Source organism: Theobroma cacao, chromosome 9 (genome assembly GCF_000208745.1).
Source record: "Theobroma cacao cultivar B97-61/B2 chromosome 9, Criollo_cocoa_genome_V2, whole genome shotgun sequence".
In the NCBI taxonomy this organism is placed as follows: domain Eukaryota; kingdom Viridiplantae; phylum Streptophyta; class Magnoliopsida; order Malvales; family Malvaceae; genus Theobroma; species Theobroma cacao.
The window spans coordinates 37,488,042-37,506,933 of record NC_030858.1 but is presented as its reverse complement, the minus strand read 5'-3'; the positions used below and the strand labels follow the sequence as shown (position 1 = coordinate 37,506,933).

Genomic DNA, 18,892 nt, shown 5'->3' with positions numbered 1-18,892 from the left:
TCTCATGGTTTAAATCACTTGCCACCAGCTTCAAAAGATATAAACGACCATGAATTTAATTTCCAGGAGCAGGGCTCTCCCCTGCTGCTACACCATCATTGAAACATTGAGCTGGCCTCATCCTGCCAGTTAATTATGTCTTCTACAAATTTATATATATACACAATATCACGTCAAGCATTTCAAAAATAAATAAATAAAATGTTTCAATTTCATATCGAACAAGTAAAGAGACTTTGAATAACTTATAACCATATGTGCTGCATACTGTATCAGATTAATCTTTTGAAAAAAGAGTTTGAACTCAATTATTGTGTTCAGTTTTCAGATTCTTGACGCAAAACTTTACCAGTTAAGATAAGTTATACCCTATTGTACCTTTTTTTGTTTTTATATGTGCAGCAGTTTTTATAGTAAGGTTGATAAAAAAAAATCTGATGTTCAGAATTAGGATGCAAGATGTTTAAATGAAATCAAGCTGGTACAGGGGCGAGATCTCTCTTGCCTGTCGGATTAGATCTAATAAAGTAGAATTAATTAGCTTTTCCAAAGTAATCCTCATGATGGTTAAAAAAAGAAGAAAAATAAGATGGTTGGTGAGCTTCAGCTGGCAATGAGAAGAACTGATTGAAATGGCAGGATTTAGTTTTCTAGAGGAACAAAGGCAAGGAAACAACAGTTGTGTTTGAAATTTATGGGAAAATGTCTGCACCGTCACAAACAGGATTAGTGCAGGACAGGAAGATAAGGTCGAGCTGGAGACCAAACCCTTTCCACAACAAAAAACCCTGTTTCGACCTGTGAACTTGGATGGTGACTTGTTCCTTCCTTCAGCTTCATTAAATTCTCAAGATGATGTGGGGTAAAGCTGATCCAAATAAATAATGGATCTGATCGAGAATGAATAAATCATTATTTAAGATGAAAATCAAAGAAAGAAAGAAAAAATATTTTAAACAAGTTAAAAGTTACGTAATTTAAACTTGAAAAATTATTGAATAAATGATATTTGAATTTAAGTTATTACAATATATAATCTCATCCCACATAGTAGTTTGAGTCAATACACTTGAACTTGGGTCGTTATAATTATATGATCAAGTTCATAAAATTTTACTAAAAAAAAACATTATTTTTAAATAGTTTTTGTAAAAACCTTGAAGTAGACCTGTATCATAAACAACATGAATCTTTCATTTTACTTGAAAACTTGGTAGAATTTGAGCACAGAAACATTTTGAAAAGATGGTTTCAATGGATATTTTTCATCACCCAAGATTCTGAACCTTTCTTCGGATTACATCCTGGAAAGAAAAAAAATCTATGAATTTGTAGATGAAAAAAAGAGAAGGAAAATGTAGTCGTTGCTAGTTGGGATTGGGATTCCAGGCCTCAAAATTTTCAAGTCCTTTTGATGGTGACAAGGGAGGGAAGAAAGAAAAGGCTCATGCGCTGAAGTACAAATCTATTACAGTAATGATTGATAAGTTAATTTTCTTTTGGGGGCCATAACCAGAACCCCAGATAGGAAACAAAGGAAACTTGCTGTACTTATATCGTGCTGCCAGTTATAAAAAGGTTAAAAAGTAAACGAGGACCATGTCTGAGCCACACAGAGGGGCAAAAGTCAATCCTGTTAGGCCCATGAAACCCTTTCTTTTTCATCCTTCCCTTCTAAAGATTTCTTCCTACTGATTCTTTGATGTCATTAGCAAGCTTTCAATTCCTTTGACAAAGTTACATGTCCGAAGTGGCATTTCCAGCAATTGTTTTTTGAAAGTGATCGTATTTTTTGAGTTAAAATCGAATAAATTCGACTAAAATGACTTAATTTAATTTAATTTTTTGATTATTTTAAAAATGAATAAGATTGAATCGATTAATTTGATAGATTTTAATTTGATTTTCTTTTCAATTAATCGGATTAACCAATTGAGGATTATAAACATATACGTAATTAAGTATAACTGGCATTTAATTTTTCTAATGTTTTTAATCATGTTTGTTGAAATAGTTTAATATTATTAATTTTACAGTGTTGTATAATTTCTTAACTTTATTTTTATTTATTTTGTAATTATCGTAAAAAATGAAACTAAAAAATCTGGAGTTTATTAAGGTTCATGAATCCAAAAATTTTGACTAATCCGTTCAATACTCTTACGGCTCAATTTCAACCATTAATTAATACATTTCACGTGAGTAACGAGTGTATAGGTTTTTTTAACAATTTTATTGAAATTTAGTTCATAAAAAAATAAAATTATTGTCAGAATTAAAATAAAAAAATTAAAAAAAAAGAAGAAACTTCTATTACCCAAACATGTTGCACGTTGTAAACTTACCGTACATCACTGGGCAGACACGTGTCAAGATTCCATAGGCACGCGTGTCTAACAACGTAGTCAACTCCTCGGATCTTACAAACATAGAAACAAATGACCGTCTCCTTTCTCTATTTCTGTCTCTCTCCTTTTGTTTTAGAGCCCTTTGGACAAACTCATATGGTTCTGTGTCTCTGTCTTTCTCTGCCCATTAATAATTTGCTTATTAAATAAACTATTATGATTTTTTTTTTCCCAAGTTTTTGACAATAAATTTGCAGGTTTTAAATAAGCATAGTAGGAACTCTTCCTGTCACTTTCTCGGGAAATCTTTGGTTTTTAAGTCACTAAACTTGTTAATGTACGAACCCCATTAATTACAGGCGAGCATAACGAGAAGGGTATCTCTTCGTTCTTCTAACCATGGAAAGTGTTGTTTAAACTTTCCATTTCCAGCTTCTTTCCAGTTCATTTCTTAAATGATTTTTATGGGAAATAGGAAAAGGGTTTCTGGGGTTTCTTTTTCATTCCTAGAGATCACCATCAGATCAGTTGGGAACTGAAGTTTTCAGGATATTTTGACATGGTTTGGCCCCTATGATTGTAAGCTCTATATCAGTTTCTCTAGTCTTTGGTGGCAATGCTAGCTATTCCCTGTATGTTGGAATCAGAATATAAGGACCTAAAAAGCCGTGTCTGTTTAGAATCATATTCTCATTTACCTTTGTTTTATTGACTTTATTCTCTTTCCAAGATGCTGAAAACTTCCTTCAAAATATCAATAAATCAAGAAAAGATTAGCCACATGGTTTTGTTTTGTTGACATGGTCAGAGTTTTAATTATCTTCCATATTTCCTCTTAGAATCTTGCTGTCCAAATTTCTGAAATGGTGTGAATACTGAATCCAAGGCTTTCAAGCCATTCTTTTGCGGCTTCTTTTTCTTTTTCTTGCTTAAAAGGAAAGGGTATCAAAATGGTGTGATATGTTTTCTGATGCAACTGATGATACTGATATTGTGGAAGGAAAATTAAAAATTTTTCTTTAGTGGTTTGAAAGGAAGTCTGAAGACTTAAATAAAGAAATTGGTCACATGTTTTGAGCAGCCCTTTTGGCCTAAAAAGGGGGGAATGGTCTTTACAACTGCTTCATGTTCAAGTTGAGTTATCTCTTATGCCATATGGTCACATGATTCCTGGTTCGAGAAGCCATTGAAGGGCCTTTTCTACTCTCGTGGCTTTGAGCTCTTGCGACTTTCCTGGTCAACTTCAGTTGTTTCATGACCAGCTGATATCTATAAACAGTTTGTTCTTCAGCCGGCCTGTGTGTAAACTTCGTTTGCCTTTCCTTCTTGTCCTTCTGCAGATCAAATCCGATAACTGAAAACAACTGCAACAACATTGGAAGAAAACCATGGGGTTTGACAAATCAAGATCTGTAAGGTTTGTATCCATCTTTTTTCTTTAATGTCTCTGTTAAGATTTCTTCCATGATTTCAATTTGATCATTTACACTCCCATTAGCTCTGGTTTTACATAGAGTTCAAACTAGTAAATGAAACAATCATTGATTAGTGGTGGCTTCATTTTACGCTTTCCAGATTTCAAGATGATCTTGAATTAGCAAAGCTCCCAACAATCAATGGAGATGGTATGATAAAGCTGAAATACCATATCAACGGAACGCAAATATCGGAGTCTAGCACCAGGAGGCCTGAGAAGGAGTTGCCTAGTAGTAGGACAGGAAGATCCTTAAAAACCAAAGTACTGTCAAGATTTTTCTCTGAGGACTTCGAGAGAGTGAAGAAGAAGATTTTGGATCCTCGAGGACCTATCATTCGCCGATGGAACAAGATTTTTCTAGTAGCATGCTTAGTTTCTTTGTTTGTGGATCCTCTCTTCTTTTATTTGCCAGTAGTTTCGAAGGCAGTCTGCATAGATATAGGAATACCGCTGGAAGTTATCCTGACCATCGTTAGATCATTGGCTGATGCCTTCTACATAATTCAGATTTTCATTCGTTTTCGGACAGCTTATGTTGCACCTCCTTCTCGTGTATTTGGGAGAGGAGAGCTTGTTATAGACTCCAGAAAGATTGCTTCCAGGTACCTGCAGAAGAGTTTCTGGATAGATTTAATTGCTGCCCTTCCCCTTCCTCAGGTATACATGTCATGATGGAAAACTGGTATTTGGTCTTCTCAGGATGTGTTGAATTATGGGATTAATTTGTTTCATCTTGTTCCAGGTTTTGATTTGGATCGTCATTCCCAATCTTAAGGGTTCAACAACGACAAACACCAAAAACGTGCTTCGGTTCATAATCATTTTTCAGTACCTTCCAAGACTTTTTCTTATATTTCCACTCTCATCACAAATTGTCAACGCCACTGGTGTCGTGACAGAAACAGCATGGGCAGGCGCTGCCTACAACCTGATGCTCTACATGCTGGCAAGCCATGTAAGTTAATTTTGTTAACATTCTTCTGAAAATTCCTGGGATCAACTATGATTAGTTGCACTATATTCTTGCACTGAACTAACCATATCTAAACTAGAAAATGAGGGGAAAAAATGTCAGAACAGCAAGAATTTTGATCCCTGGTATCATTTTCTAATGTTTCTTTCATATTTATTGCTTTCTCCATTACCCCTTGACAAAGTTATTAATATGCCTGAATGGCAATAAAATGCCAATGTGTGGCATGTAGAAATTAGTCTGATAATAACATATTCACCGGTTCACATTTCTCTGTTACCTTGGGCAAAAATATCAGTGTGCTTATTTCTAGTTTTCTTGAAAAGGTTTTAGGAGCTTGCTGGTACCTTCTTTCGATAGAGCGGCAAGAAGCCTGCTGGAGGAGTGCCTGTGATCTTGAGGATTCATCCTGTCAGTATAACTATTTTGATTGCCACAGGGTTAAAGACCCTGGCAGGGATACCTGGTTCAGGTCCAGCAATATTACTTCCCTATGCAGTCCAACATCCTCCTCCTATCAGTTTGGTATATATAGTGATGCATTGACATTGGATGTCACAGCCTCACCATTCTTCAACAAGTACTTTTACTGCCTTTGGTGGGGTTTAAGGAACTTGAGGTAAGTTGTTTCCCCAGAACTTCTCGATGTTCATATTAAATTATCCTTGTTTGTTTTTTAGATGATTTCCATTTTTCTTTTTTTTTGATAAATAAAGAAGAAAATTTCTTTCAGCAGCAACAGCTTGACCTGATCTTATCGATTATTTTTTCTGATGTATCAAATATCAATAATTGCATCAAGATAATAGCTCTCTTCTAAAAGAATTGAAAGTGTATTTCTAGCTGCCGTATGGCTGTGGCATTTTTCGAGCTAACCTTATAGCTGATAAAATATTATAAATTTGCATTTGCAAGATCCAAGTAGCCATAAATTTCTGCAAATAAACAGGATTTTGTTCCTATTGGGAAGACAGATACATTCACTTGCTTAAACTCTAATTCTCTCTCTCTTATGTGCAGTTCTTTGGGACAAAATCTTGACACAAGTACTTATGCTGGAGAAATAATTTTTGCCATCATAATTGCAACTCTTGGGCTGGTTCTCTTCGCACTGCTCATTGGGAATATGCAAGTAAGTCCCCCGACTGATGTCTCTGAAACTATTCTTCCTTCTGCTGTTTTTGAAAATTTAAGCATCTAGCTTGTTTTAGAAAAGATGGAGAGCCCTGGGAAAAGCTTCAAGCCAAACCTCCTGAGGCGAAACCTTTAAGGCTCACATCACAAAGTCCTGAGGGGCAACATCTCAGACTAACCAAAGTGAAGTCTTTGCACATGATCTTGGAGTTCCCCAGGGAATCTGATGTCATGACTTGGCTTCTTAGATTGCTGGTAATTTATAATTCTGATCTAATATTTCTCTGGCAGACATACCTTCAATCCACCACGGTTCGGTTGGAAGAATGGAGAATCAAGAGAACTGATACAGAACAATGGATGCGTCACAGGCAGCTTCCTCCTGAGTTAAGGCAATCTGTAAGAAAATATGATCAGTATAAGTGGCTAGCTACAAGGGGAGTTGACGAAGAAACTCTACTCAAAGGGCTTCCCTTGGACCTCAGGAGAGACATCAAACGCCATCTCTGTCTTGACCTTGTCCGACGAGTAAGTCATCGAACCCCCAACATCTATGATTACAATAAATTGCCACAATAAGCTTGATGTATAACGTTTATTTATTAAACACAACAGGTACCGGTGTTTGACCAAATGGATGAAAGGATGCTTGATGCAATCTGTGAGAGGCTAAAGCCTGCCTTGTGCACCGAAGGCACATTCCTAGTCTGTGAAGGTGATCCTGTCAATGAGATGCTCTTCATAATCCGAGGCCACCTAGATTCTTACACTACCAATGGCGGCCGCACTGGATTCTTCAACTCTTGCAGAATTGGCCCTGGAGACTTCTGCGGCGAGGAACTGCTGACATGGGCCTTGGATCCTCGTCCCAGTGTCATTCTTCCATCTTCAACTCGCACTGTCAAAGCAATATCAGAAGTAGAGGCCTTCGCTCTTAGAGCAGAAGATCTCAAGTTCGTGGCATCACAGTTTAGAAGACTACACAGTAAACAACTTAGACACAAATTCAGGTTCTACTCACACCAGTGGAGAACATGGGCTGCCTGTTTCATACAAGCAGCATGGCGTCGGTTTAAGAAACGAAGAGAAGCAGCTGAACTTAGAGCTAAGGAGAACCTCATGGCTCCTGCTGAACCTGCACCAGCAACGTCCGCACCTGGTTCAGGCTTGGCTATGTATGCAGCCAGGCTAGCAGCAAGCAATAGGAGAGGTGTTAATTTGCATTGTGGATCTGATTCTGGTGTTGTCAGCTCCTTGCGGAAACCAGCAGAGCCAGATTTTTCTGTCGACGAGGAATGAATTGTAACACTCCCCAAATCGGGGGGGGATCTAGTCATGTGTAGGTATCACTGAAGCAAATGCCTGTAAATTTTGTTTGTTTTCTTTTCCTAGTCTGTAAACAGAAAAATGGACATTGAAATTCTTGTTTCAAAATATTTATCTATAGAGAATACAAGGTGGAAATTCTTTACACAAGTTTTGCAAACTTACTCCAATATGATGCAATTTAAGTGATGAACATCCTTCAATGTTAGCATGTTTTCATCTTTCAGCTCACATACCCAGCAACATTCTAAGTAGACAGTGTTTTTTTATCTGGTAGTCAATGATTAATTAGCATTGCCAGGAAAAGCTTTCGTATTAAAACGGTGATAAAAGAACTTCTCTATTGACGTCTCTTTTAAAATTTCAGCATGATATCAAAGTAAAAGTTGCTCTCTCGTCTCTTTTATGTAATCTTTCTGTAATTCATATAATGTGATGAATTCGTTTACAGTGAACAAGAGTGTTTCCATCAATGCATACGGGCTATTCAATCTCGATCGACTTCTAAGACCAAGGAAACAGGCCCAAATTCATTGGGTTCGAAAGTGGTTCATATGCACAGCTGAATGGGATGGGAGCCGGTCTCACTGGATTTGTGGCACCATACTTAGCTCATCCAGCTCTTTGCGTAGCAATGAGCTCATAAATTGATTATAAGTAAGCCCACATGTCGGCTTCATAATATTAATGTCAGAAAGAATTGAAAAGTTCAATATATATATAAAATTCAGATTGATATTTTTATTATATATTCTTTTATTTTTTAACTTTTTTAATAAAAAAATAAATATAAAATTATCATTTTATTTTAAAAGGAAAGCAGTAGATAAAGTTAACAGAAATGTTGGAAATTTGTGTAAAGCTAAACGCAGCCAGCCAAAGAAAATGTAAGGAAAAGGACAGAAAATTCGGACTACTTTTAACCCAAAAAGAAACAAAAAAAAAAAAAAAAGGTTACACTTCTCCCTCCAAGGTTCAACCAAGTTCCCCCAGTACATACATTTCAATTCCTCATTCCACACTTTAGTTGACATATGAATTTGTAAAAGCTGATCCAGTTAATCAAAAGGCAAACCAACAAACAGATGCAGATAAGAAAAGTGTGAGAGCTCAATGATTATGATCAAACTTTAGGTGCCCATATTCTTTGACTAGGGTAAACTTTTCTTACCCTTTGAAAGCAGCAATTTCTTTCCCTAGTAAATGGGATCACCATAACCATTTCTCATTGTTTTATTGGGCCATTCTTTCTCTCTTTAATTTTCCTCTTTTCTTTTTTACATTTTAATTACTAAAGTAAGATGGTTGTTTTTGCATTTCTCGTTTAAGGGTTAATTGCCCGGATAAAAAATTTCATATGAATTCAAAGCATGACATAAGACTAAGAACATGGTTATAATTACTTTTATTTGGTTCTACACATTATCTACTTTTGGGTTTTTGTTCCTCCCTTTCACATGGTGGAAAGCTTTTGGGTTATCATTGCTGCTGGACATTTTTCTTTTTGGGTACACTGGCGGATGAGAGAGGAAGACTGTAAAAAAAGATGTTCAAGTAGGGAATTTTTGCTTTGCATTTTACCTGTTTGAAACATGGAACCAAATTGGGACCCCAAAGGGAGTTGGTCAGAGTCCCATATTCCTCTCTGCCAACACCAACCCAAAGGGAAGAAAACCATGGACCCAAGGGCAATTCCTTTTGGTATGGGCTTAGTCATTAGCCATGGACCCACTTTGACTACTGGCCTTCGGCTTCTTCAGTTTGAAGTGGCAAAAGTAACATGCCAATTGAATGTTTCAAAAGTGATTAGAAACTTAAGCATTCCAATGAAGCAAAAGTTGGACAAAAGAAATAGAAATGATAGTAAAGAAAGTACTTATCTAGGGATTTTACCTTTTGGGTCACTTTGGTGTTCCTTAAATAAGACAACTATGGGTCTATGTGAGTTATTAAAAAGCCAAATTCATTGGAACAAATCTCTCCAGGCACCCTTAATTATGTCCTTGACCATTGACAATCAGCTGCCCGACAAAGAAGGAAGTTCTAAAAAAGATTAAAAAAGAAAAAATGGATTAAAAAGGGAGTTGATGACCTAATCCTCCTCTCATTAAAATTATGCCTATAAACCTCCTTGAATAATCCAAACTCAAAATCGAACCTCTTTTGAATTTATTATCAAGGGTACTCGATTTCAACTTGTTCATTTGTTGATATTAGTGTAGTAATCATTGCATTATTGAGTTAATTAGAAAATTTGGGTTGAACAAAACAAAATTCTTTCTATTCTTTCCCTTGGAAGTGGGAAACTTCTTTTTTTGATTTTTTTTTTCAATTTTTTCACATGGTTAAATGATATTGTTATCATTCAAATTTAAGAGTAATATCTGATATGACCGAATCGGTTTCAAATTCGAATATGCGATATTTGAATTGTATGTTATCGGGTTGAGTATTTGCAGGTACCTGTATAAGATCAACATGTAACCTGTTCCAATCTCTATTCAAATTGCTATTTACTTTCAATTTTCTTATGACAAGTTTGAATTGATTGGGCATGGGAATTTTACCTATTGATTTTTCTCTTTTCTAGAGTGTCAAGAGATATACAAGAAAAGAAGGAATAATTACAAGAGCAACTAAGGAGCTAGCAATCCACCCAACAAAAGGAATGATAGTGTTCGATTTCTTGTTCCAGTGACAGACAAACAAACTCAAGTGGCAATCCCATAAACGTTTTTCCTTTGGCAGCTGAGAAAATAATTTCGGCGTCATGGGATTCTGACTCAACTCGAATGCAGCCATTTCCAACTTTCATCACAGGGTGAAACATGGAATCCACACAAATTGGGTGAATGGTGACCCACAAATGGTTGCAGTTCCCCATAGAACTGCACTTAGATTGGCCAATTCCTCCCCACCATTTTCCCTTTTGCCATACAGCAAATACTGTCAAACACACTCTGAATCTTGTCTAGCTAAGCTAGCTTGTCATGCATTGCCATCAAAACTGCAATAGTTCTTTTGACAGGCTAGAGCTTGATCCGAAGGTTTTCAAAATTTTTGTGGAAAGCCTCACACTCTCATGAAACCATGTGAGGAATTCAACAAAGTCCAAAGCATCGAAATTAATAACACAAAGGGCATGATTACAGAAGGTTTAGCAGTCAAATGGCCTAAGCTTAACAGCAAAAGGTGACAACACAAGGGCATATTTATAAAAGGTATTGGGATCAACTGCCTCGAATTCACAGTTCCAAAGTCTTCTTTTTCATTAACAAGCGAATTCCCTTGATCCCAAAAGAGATTCTGGATTGTATGCTGCGACTTATATGTCTGTGGATTTGAATTTTGAATGACAGGAAAAGCAGTTCATATATAGGTTTTACTTTATAGTTTGTCAAAAGAGCTTAGCCTTTAATTTAATCCACCGAAATTCCAACTCCCAATCCCATCCTGAAACCTTACAAAAGGCGATGGAACAGAAAATATTTCTTTATCAGTTGGAAGTTTTGACCTTCATCATTCTAATTCAAGTATCAAAATCAAGTGAATAAGCCATAAAGGGACTGGTTCAGGTTAGGTTCAATGGTATAACATTCATGAAACTGGCATTGTTTCTTAAACTATGGTATATAGAGTGAATTCCCTGTCATTAGAAGCTACAATTTTTCATGATTGGAAACTAAACCAACCATTCCTAAAAACGGCCTAGCTCCTTTCATTGCTCTAGGATCTTTAACAAATACATATATATATATATATATATATATATATATATATTATGTTAACAGTAACTGTATACTCATGGGATTCACTGCTGCATATCACATTAGGTAAGATATGTTAAGCAGCATGTGAGAGTGAGCAAGCAGCTATAGAGCTCCTTTTGAATTGAGTTTTGTCAAATCTAATCAAGTACATAATGTCAAATAAGATACAAAATTTTAATATCATAATATCATAGTAGATATAATCAAATTAAATTTTATTTTTTTATTTACGGAGAGGTTGTTATAAAATTTTACTGTGTCGTTATAATTAATAAACAATAAATTCTAATCTTGATTGCATGACTCAATTAGTTTTGGGAGGGAGTCATATGAACATGGGGTGATTCTAGAGAATGAAAGGGTTAGTCAGGGCTATGAACAAGGAGGAGACAAAGCTTTCTTTCGAGTTCCAAGGGAGCAAGGAAGGATGATTCTAGAGAATGAAAGGGTTAGTCAGGGCTATGAACAAGGAGGAGACAAAGCTTTCTTTCGAGTTCCAAGGGAGCAAGGAAGGAACAACACATCATCTGATCATGTTCTGATGTCCCTTTTCCCACTCCAAAATGATCGGCTCATTCTCCTCTGATGTTGATTTTCAAAGAGGATAAAATCAAAGGAAAAAGAACATAAAAAAAACAAGTTCCCCATTCATGGACTTTTGAAAATTGGATGCCGAAAGACTACTGGTTTATTCATTCAGCTCCAGTCAACATTTTTTGGCCCACTGGTATTAAAGCGATACGAAAGAATAATAATAAACAAATTTCAACTACTTTCCTGTTTCAATAGTCGGCCACACATTCAGTTGAATTTGCCATAATTTTCTTTCATTAGTTTGATTCTTTGGGTCTAAAAAAAATGTTTGACAAAAAATATATGCCAAAACGCCATTGATGAACCAATCAAAGTCAATTTTCTTTCCTTTCCCTTTTGGGCAGGGAATTTAAGAGGGGCGGTGTTGTGCCTTTTGTGGAGGTCTTTTCCACCAATATACAAGTTGCCAAATATGCTCCCAACAAAACCACGAGCTAAAGTCACATGCAATTGCAATGGCGATAAATAAATCCGAAGAACAATGTATCTTAAACATTTGATTTACTGACAGTGTATCGAACATAAATTTATATACAAATTCCGTATATAAACTTGCATCTCCATTTCCCTGTATTCGATTTTCTTGCATTTTGACCTTTGGTAGTTGAAGAAGCCTTTGTTTTATTTTTTCTTTCTACGATATTGAGATGGGAAGAAAAGGACCTGCAGGCACTAGGGAGGAGAACAACGTGACATTCGTTCTCTCTCATTCGACGAATCAAAAGTCGGTGGGTCGCTTTTGTTTTCCAGATTAAAAGAACTTGTTTGTCAAAAGTTGAAAACCACTAGACCTCTCTCCACCCCCCCCATCTCCCCTCCCTTCTCTGTTGGAATAGGTCCTTTGAGCCAATTGTTGACTCTTCTCTACAAACTATCTACACTCTAATCAACATTTAAACCATGTCTAAATTGCAGCTTAATCCCCATTATTTTATGTACTATTTCTTTATGTTCTTTAATCTTATGACAAACTTTGTTTGCTTTTTCAACTCTCATGCAACCCACAGTGCATCTTTTTTTCTTTTAATTAAATGATTGCTCTAGGATGATGTAATTGATGTTTGTTCATAAATCTCTTTGTAATTAAAATGGTTGATTAATTTGTTTTTAAAGCAAGAAAAGAGTGGTGGAGTCACATCTTTGGCCTTTCAAATGTGGGTTTGCCAATAACTAATCAACCAAAATAATTTCTTGGGCTCTTACTATTAATTCATTGTAATGGAGTGTCTGCTGACTAATCTCCTACATGGCACTCAGAACACTTGGGGAGAGGCTTGACAACCCTTTTTAGCCACTTCCCCATAATTGCTGTGTTAAATTAGATTCATTAATGAAACCATATGTTTAAGCCTGATTAAGAATTGAAAAGTGATTAATGATGAGTTAAATTTATAAACTGCAGTCAATGTTAAAAGGTAAAAAGAATACAATTAAAAGGGTTTTTGACAGTATTATTGAAAAAAATGTAGTTAAATGTTAAATTTGTTACGGTACATGCACGTAATTAAGGACTGAAAAAAAAGATAAATCAAAGATGAATCAATGTTGCATAGAGGGGAGGTAGTGTTGGTGGATGGTAACAAGCAAGAAATCCCATCATTAAGACTTGGGAACATAGAATTAGTATCTATCACACATATGTTGGATTAGTAAGATGTCTAAAGTCAAGAAAGCAACAAGATTCCAATAGTACTTTTGAATGAATGTGTGAGAAAAAAGCAATTGCTTTTGTGAGAAAAAAGGACATTAAAAATTAATATGAAACCTTTGACTAACCACATGATCAATAGATATCAATGAAAGCAAGTGCATGCCATTGCTATCAGTCTGGTACAGGAATATACCCAAAAAATGATCTTAATTTTTTTAAAAAAATATGAAAATAATCATAACCGACGATAAAGAGAATAGAATAATCATTTCCGAAAGAGATTTTTTGAGTATTAATTTTTAATCAGGTCCAAATATGTCAATTTTTAAACCTCACTTTAAGGTTTTTAAAAATTCTTTGTGGGCAAAACATTAATTAAAATTCTCTTTATGGTTAGGTGATCCATCTTCTCCAAGCAAGAGTAGTGGTCTGAAAACAAAATGCTCAGAAATCAGTGGATGTGATGGGTACATGGTGGCATATAGAAAACTTAAACCTTATAATAATATTGTGAAAGAGATGTATGCCTTATCCTAAAAGGTGAAGGCTAACCAATTTGTGTTCCTTGAGGATGATGCAACAAGAAAAAAAAAAAAAAAAGGCAAAGCTTCGTCCATGACCCTACTTGGTTGCTTAATCATCAGAAATTCCCTTACAAGGAGGGAAGAAGCTGGAAAAATTTCAGCTCTTGGGCGGCTTTGGATTGTTCTCATTTGCCTCCAAGACTTGTTGATAGGTAGGTTTTGGATGGTAATCACCAAGAATTCTCATGTTTCTTCCATGCCCTTTGGCAGCCTTCAAAAGTCAAAATCCATTGCAAAATCAACTTCATGATTGATGTATATTTTGGTTTTCTCTAGAAAAATCTCAACTTCATCTTTACTAGGAATTTTTTTTTCTATTTTCATTGGTATAATGTCGTTGAACTTTGATGTGTAGTACAGAATTTAGGTAAATGTTAAGTCAAATGTTTAATCGATGAAATTAACCACAAAACATAATAAAATTTAACTTTGAAAATCGAATTTGTGACTCATAGTTGCAAAGATTAAAAGAAAGAAGCATGCAAAAGAAAAATAAAAACTTGAACATTTAGCTCATTGATTAATGCATGATCTCTTTATTTAAAGGATAGAATTCGAATTTTTCTCTCCAAATCCAAAAAAAAAAAGCATGCAAAAGGTTAATCTTTGGACAGAGAAGTAAGAAGGTAGGAAAAAGGGTAAAAACCCAAAGCAAGAACAAGAGAGAGAGAGAGAGAGAGAGAGAGAGAGGAAGAGGAAGATACTCAAGCATAGGCATGTTCCTAAGAGTAGGGACAAGAAGTGATCTCAAGGGTTAGCATATGTTATGTTAGTGGAAAAGCCGATGGCCATAACCCCAAAGGGACAGTCCCTTCCAAAAGGGCTTTAATTTTATCACAAAACATGAGTCGACTATGGAAAGTGGGAGAGGGGGAAAAAGCAGTGGGATCAGTTATCTCCGACTAGGATTTCCACCCAATTTTTCCAAAGTGGAACTTCAATTATATTATGAGTTTAAATTATTAATTATGACATATGCATTAAGTTTTTTTTTGCCCCATGGGATCTCCAACAAATAGGGGCAAAAGAATAAAGCGAAAGCTACCCTTCCTTCCACTAAGTATATAATTATGAAATTTAAGAAACAACAATGATAGGAGTATTAAGCAAACCATTTTTGACTATTTTTTTCTTTTCTTTTTTTTTCTGTCCCTCTCTAAGGTAGGCTTGACCATTTCTTTCTATTATCCTCGTGCCTCTTATTTATATATTTATATATATGTATATATATATATATATATATATATACCAAAACCTGTAAATTATCTTATAGTTACACATACACGTATATAAAAATTAATTATTATGTAATTTGAAGTGATATAAAATTTACGTATGTATCTTTTAAATGAAAAGTATTTAGGGTAAACGAAAAATTTATATTAAAATATTTAGATAAAAGTATTGATTTTCTTTTCTCGAATGAGATCAAATCAAATGTAACTGTGCATCTAAAAAGAAAAAAAAAAGATGATTGCTGCTTTCCACCTGCCACAATCTAAACCTCAACATCTCATTCATCTAATCAAAATTAGACACCCAATCCTTAATTTTCTGACTATGTACACCATAGTCAGCTCAAACGGCCTAAAATGTTGTTGGGGTTTTTTTTGGGGCAGGCAAAAAAGGGGTCTTTCCTTACACTTAGACAAGGGGAGGGGGCCTTTCAAGCTTTTTGTCACACCATCTCTTCAACTTTGAGCTCAAAAACTTTGCATGTGAGAAGGAGAGGAGGATGTGATACAACAAAAAATTTCTAAATTAGGGAAGATCAAAATTGCCCAAAATTTTGAAGAGGTGTCACATTTGCAGTGGTTAGTTTGACAATAAACATGGCTACCTGTCACAAAACATGTTTTTCTTACAGCATCATTGACATGGAAATGGCACCATCCCGGTGTCCATCCCCCTGGTATTGGAAGGGGTAGGGGCAGGTGCACGTGTCGAGCAAGAGGATGAATGTCTGGGAATCACAAGGTGATGATTTTCTTGGGGGTTTTTCTTTTCCTTTTCACAAAGAAATAATTTCATTTTCTTAGAATATTCTGATCCCATCTTTGGTGCTTTTATCCTTCATTCAGTTGATATGTTCACAGGGAGTGCATGGCACGATCTAGAGCTCTGCTGTTGGGGACAGTCAGAAATTCAATTTACTTAAATAATCATAAAAATAATATATACCTAATGCAACTCGTTAAATAACACATAACAAAAAAAAATATGAATTGCAACATTCTTCAGAAAAATTGTCGCACTCGAAGATAATTTTCGTCATTAAACACAAAAACGTATCCGATCAAAACAATCTTCATTTTTTCATCATTATTACTAGTAGTTCTTTTTATTTATTTCTCTATCATGTTTTTTTTTTTGTATATTTAACCTTGTTGTATTGTTAAATCTTCTTTCCCCACCATGATCAATTATTGGGTTTAACATTCCATATTTAGATAAACCACACCAACTTTGTCAGTCTTTGGGTTTATTCGGACTTTCTTGCTGATAGGTCAAGTCTAAATCGGTCTAAAAAGGATTATTTTTTCGAAAAATGTTACCTCCCCAACATTATTTTGATGTGTGAGTTCACCAAGATCACTATAGCAATGTCCATTGATATCAGCAAAAGTATAAAATAGAGCATCCATGCATGATATATGAATGTATCCCTTGACAAGATGCTTAATGGTTAGCATGAAATCATAATCGTAAGAGTGACGTTAATATAAAGAGCTTCCTAGTCACGTAACGTAAAATTGTGAAATGAATATTAAACAAGAGACATTAAATAAGACAGAAGATTTTTGTCGGGGATGAGAGAGCCTAAGGTGCATTGGAAAGAAGAGGTAATAAAGGAGGGTCGGGTTTTGGTGGAGCTAAACTTCTCTTCCTCTCTTGATCCGTACTTCTCACAGACAGAACTGGAACAACATCCATCCATATCTCCAACACAGAAAAAGTTACCAAGTGATGAGAGATTGAGTTTTTCTATACGTAAATACCCATTTTAGTACTAAAATTTTTACTGCAGAGAATTTGTTAAGTGCCCAATGATTGTTGAGTTGGAAAACAAAGTCTTCAAAGTCAGTGTTAGCTAGCAAAGACATGTGAAAAATGCCATGATCTGCTTCTTTCACAGATTTGGATGGACTGCAAATTCACCCAACTTGTATTGCCGACTGCCTACTGCTATGTTTTGTCACAATTAGAAAGCCAGCAGCGAGGTCTCATGTTACTATCAATATAAACGGCAATGGCAGCCACCGCCACTTTTGCTTTGTGAAAAAATTATTAATCATAGGCCTCTTTACTGATTAAGGTAATGAGATGTTGACAAAACAATAGCTAATCCAACATATAACATGAACTCCCCCTCTTGGTTACAATGATAGCCTCAATAATATCTGAATTCACTTAGTCAAGAATTTGATCAATACCAAGATGAATTGTATGCTATGGGAGTGAATAAACAAATTAGTAAACACCCCCCCGCCCTCTCTTACCCCCATACAAGTTAAATGAAAAGAATAGTAAAAAAATGGGGGGGATGGGCGGAGGGGAAGTTGTTTACGTATGGAGAAGAGGCTCAAGGAATTAAGTAGGGGCAAGCAGTGGGGTTGGGGACAGCATGGTTTGGTCCAGCAGAGACTGAGAGAATGTGAGAAGTGGAGTAGTTTTGTTTGTTTTTGTAATAAAAATATAAATGTTTCCTATGCATACAACATAGATCAAAGGAGGGGGTGGTTGAGGGTACAATTGAGATGGGTCATTTGGGGTCATCTGGCACAAACTTCTCCTTGGTCTGGACTTCTTTGTCTACAGTTTCAGACTATACATTGAATTTTTTGGACAAATATATAATTTAAAATTAATTGACAATAAGTGAAGAGATTTTTAATATACTTATATATCTAGGATATCTTAATTTAGCAAATGCGAAACTTTTATTAAAATTCTAATACTCCACCTCACGTGTAGAAATAATAAACTTATTACGTAATAACTTATCATGAAAGGTACAATAATGTGAAAGAACAACACGTGCTACGATATACATCACTGAAAAAAAGAAGACAAAGGAAAAATAATAATGGTTGTATATATAGTACATTGAATTGTGTACGGAGAGTGGCAAATCACTAGGTAGGTTAACCTTGCAAATTTTTTTTTTGTTGAGATTTTGTTAAAATGAAAGATGGGAAAGAAAGGGAAATGGCAACCGACCAACCATAGAGATCAAGAATATTGAGATCCATGATGTGCCTGAATTTTATTCATAGTTGGATATTGAAAACAAAGAATCTTGGGGAGATGATGGGAAACTGAGATCAAACATGAAGATACATATAAATTTGGAAGAAAAATTATCAGATTATCAACAAGTTGATGCATCCATGATATCATGAAGTGGTAAGCAAATATGTTTTGACTACTGCTGTTGGAGAAAGGGTCATATTAGCAACAAGACCAAAATGTGAAACTCTGTTTCCAACAAATTGCCAAAGCCAAAGATCCTGGATGTGACAAAATGTCAGAACAAGCATCAAAGCATTACGAAAGCATCCTAAAGGGAATGATTTTGTTCATACCTATTAAAATTACACCCCCAAACAAAAAGAACAAAACCCATTCCAACTAGAATAAAGTGGAAAAATGAAGAAAACCCAAGATCAGAAGTTGGAAAAGAAAGCCTCCAACATGTTTTTGAGCAGGTTCTTGGGCTGGTATGTGCAGTAAATCCTTGTTTCCCAAGTTAAAAAGTTAGTTAACAGTTCATGAAAAGGGATATTCAAACTTGAAATGTTCTTATTAATGAGAGAAATTTTAACCTGATAGGGGGAAAGGGATGGAAAAAGAAAGAAAAGGAAAAGAAGAGTAAGTTGATTGGAGGGTGAGTCAGCCGGATAAAACAAAGGGGTAAGCCAATCAACTCTCTTTTGCTCGTAAAGAAGGATTGGACTATTAGAGCATGGATTTTACACATGCTGGTCTACACCTTGTGGCCTCTGCTACCCTTATATATGCACACAAACGCACA

General features: G+C 35.4%; 1 protein-coding gene across 1 annotated transcript; it reads left to right on the top strand.

Annotated features, from left to right (window-relative positions):
• Positions 2,605-7,408, top strand: LOC18590896 (putative cyclic nucleotide-gated ion channel 15). The gene is made up of 7 exons (XM_018128517.1): positions 2,605-3,765; positions 3,924-4,482; positions 4,568-4,780; positions 5,125-5,417; positions 5,819-5,930; positions 6,224-6,460; positions 6,548-7,408. Exons 1-7 carry the CDS (start codon positions 3,737-3,739, stop codon positions 7,229-7,231), a joined length of 2,127 nt encoding a protein of 708 aa, XP_017984006.1. The 5' UTR covers positions 2,605-3,736; the 3' UTR covers positions 7,232-7,408.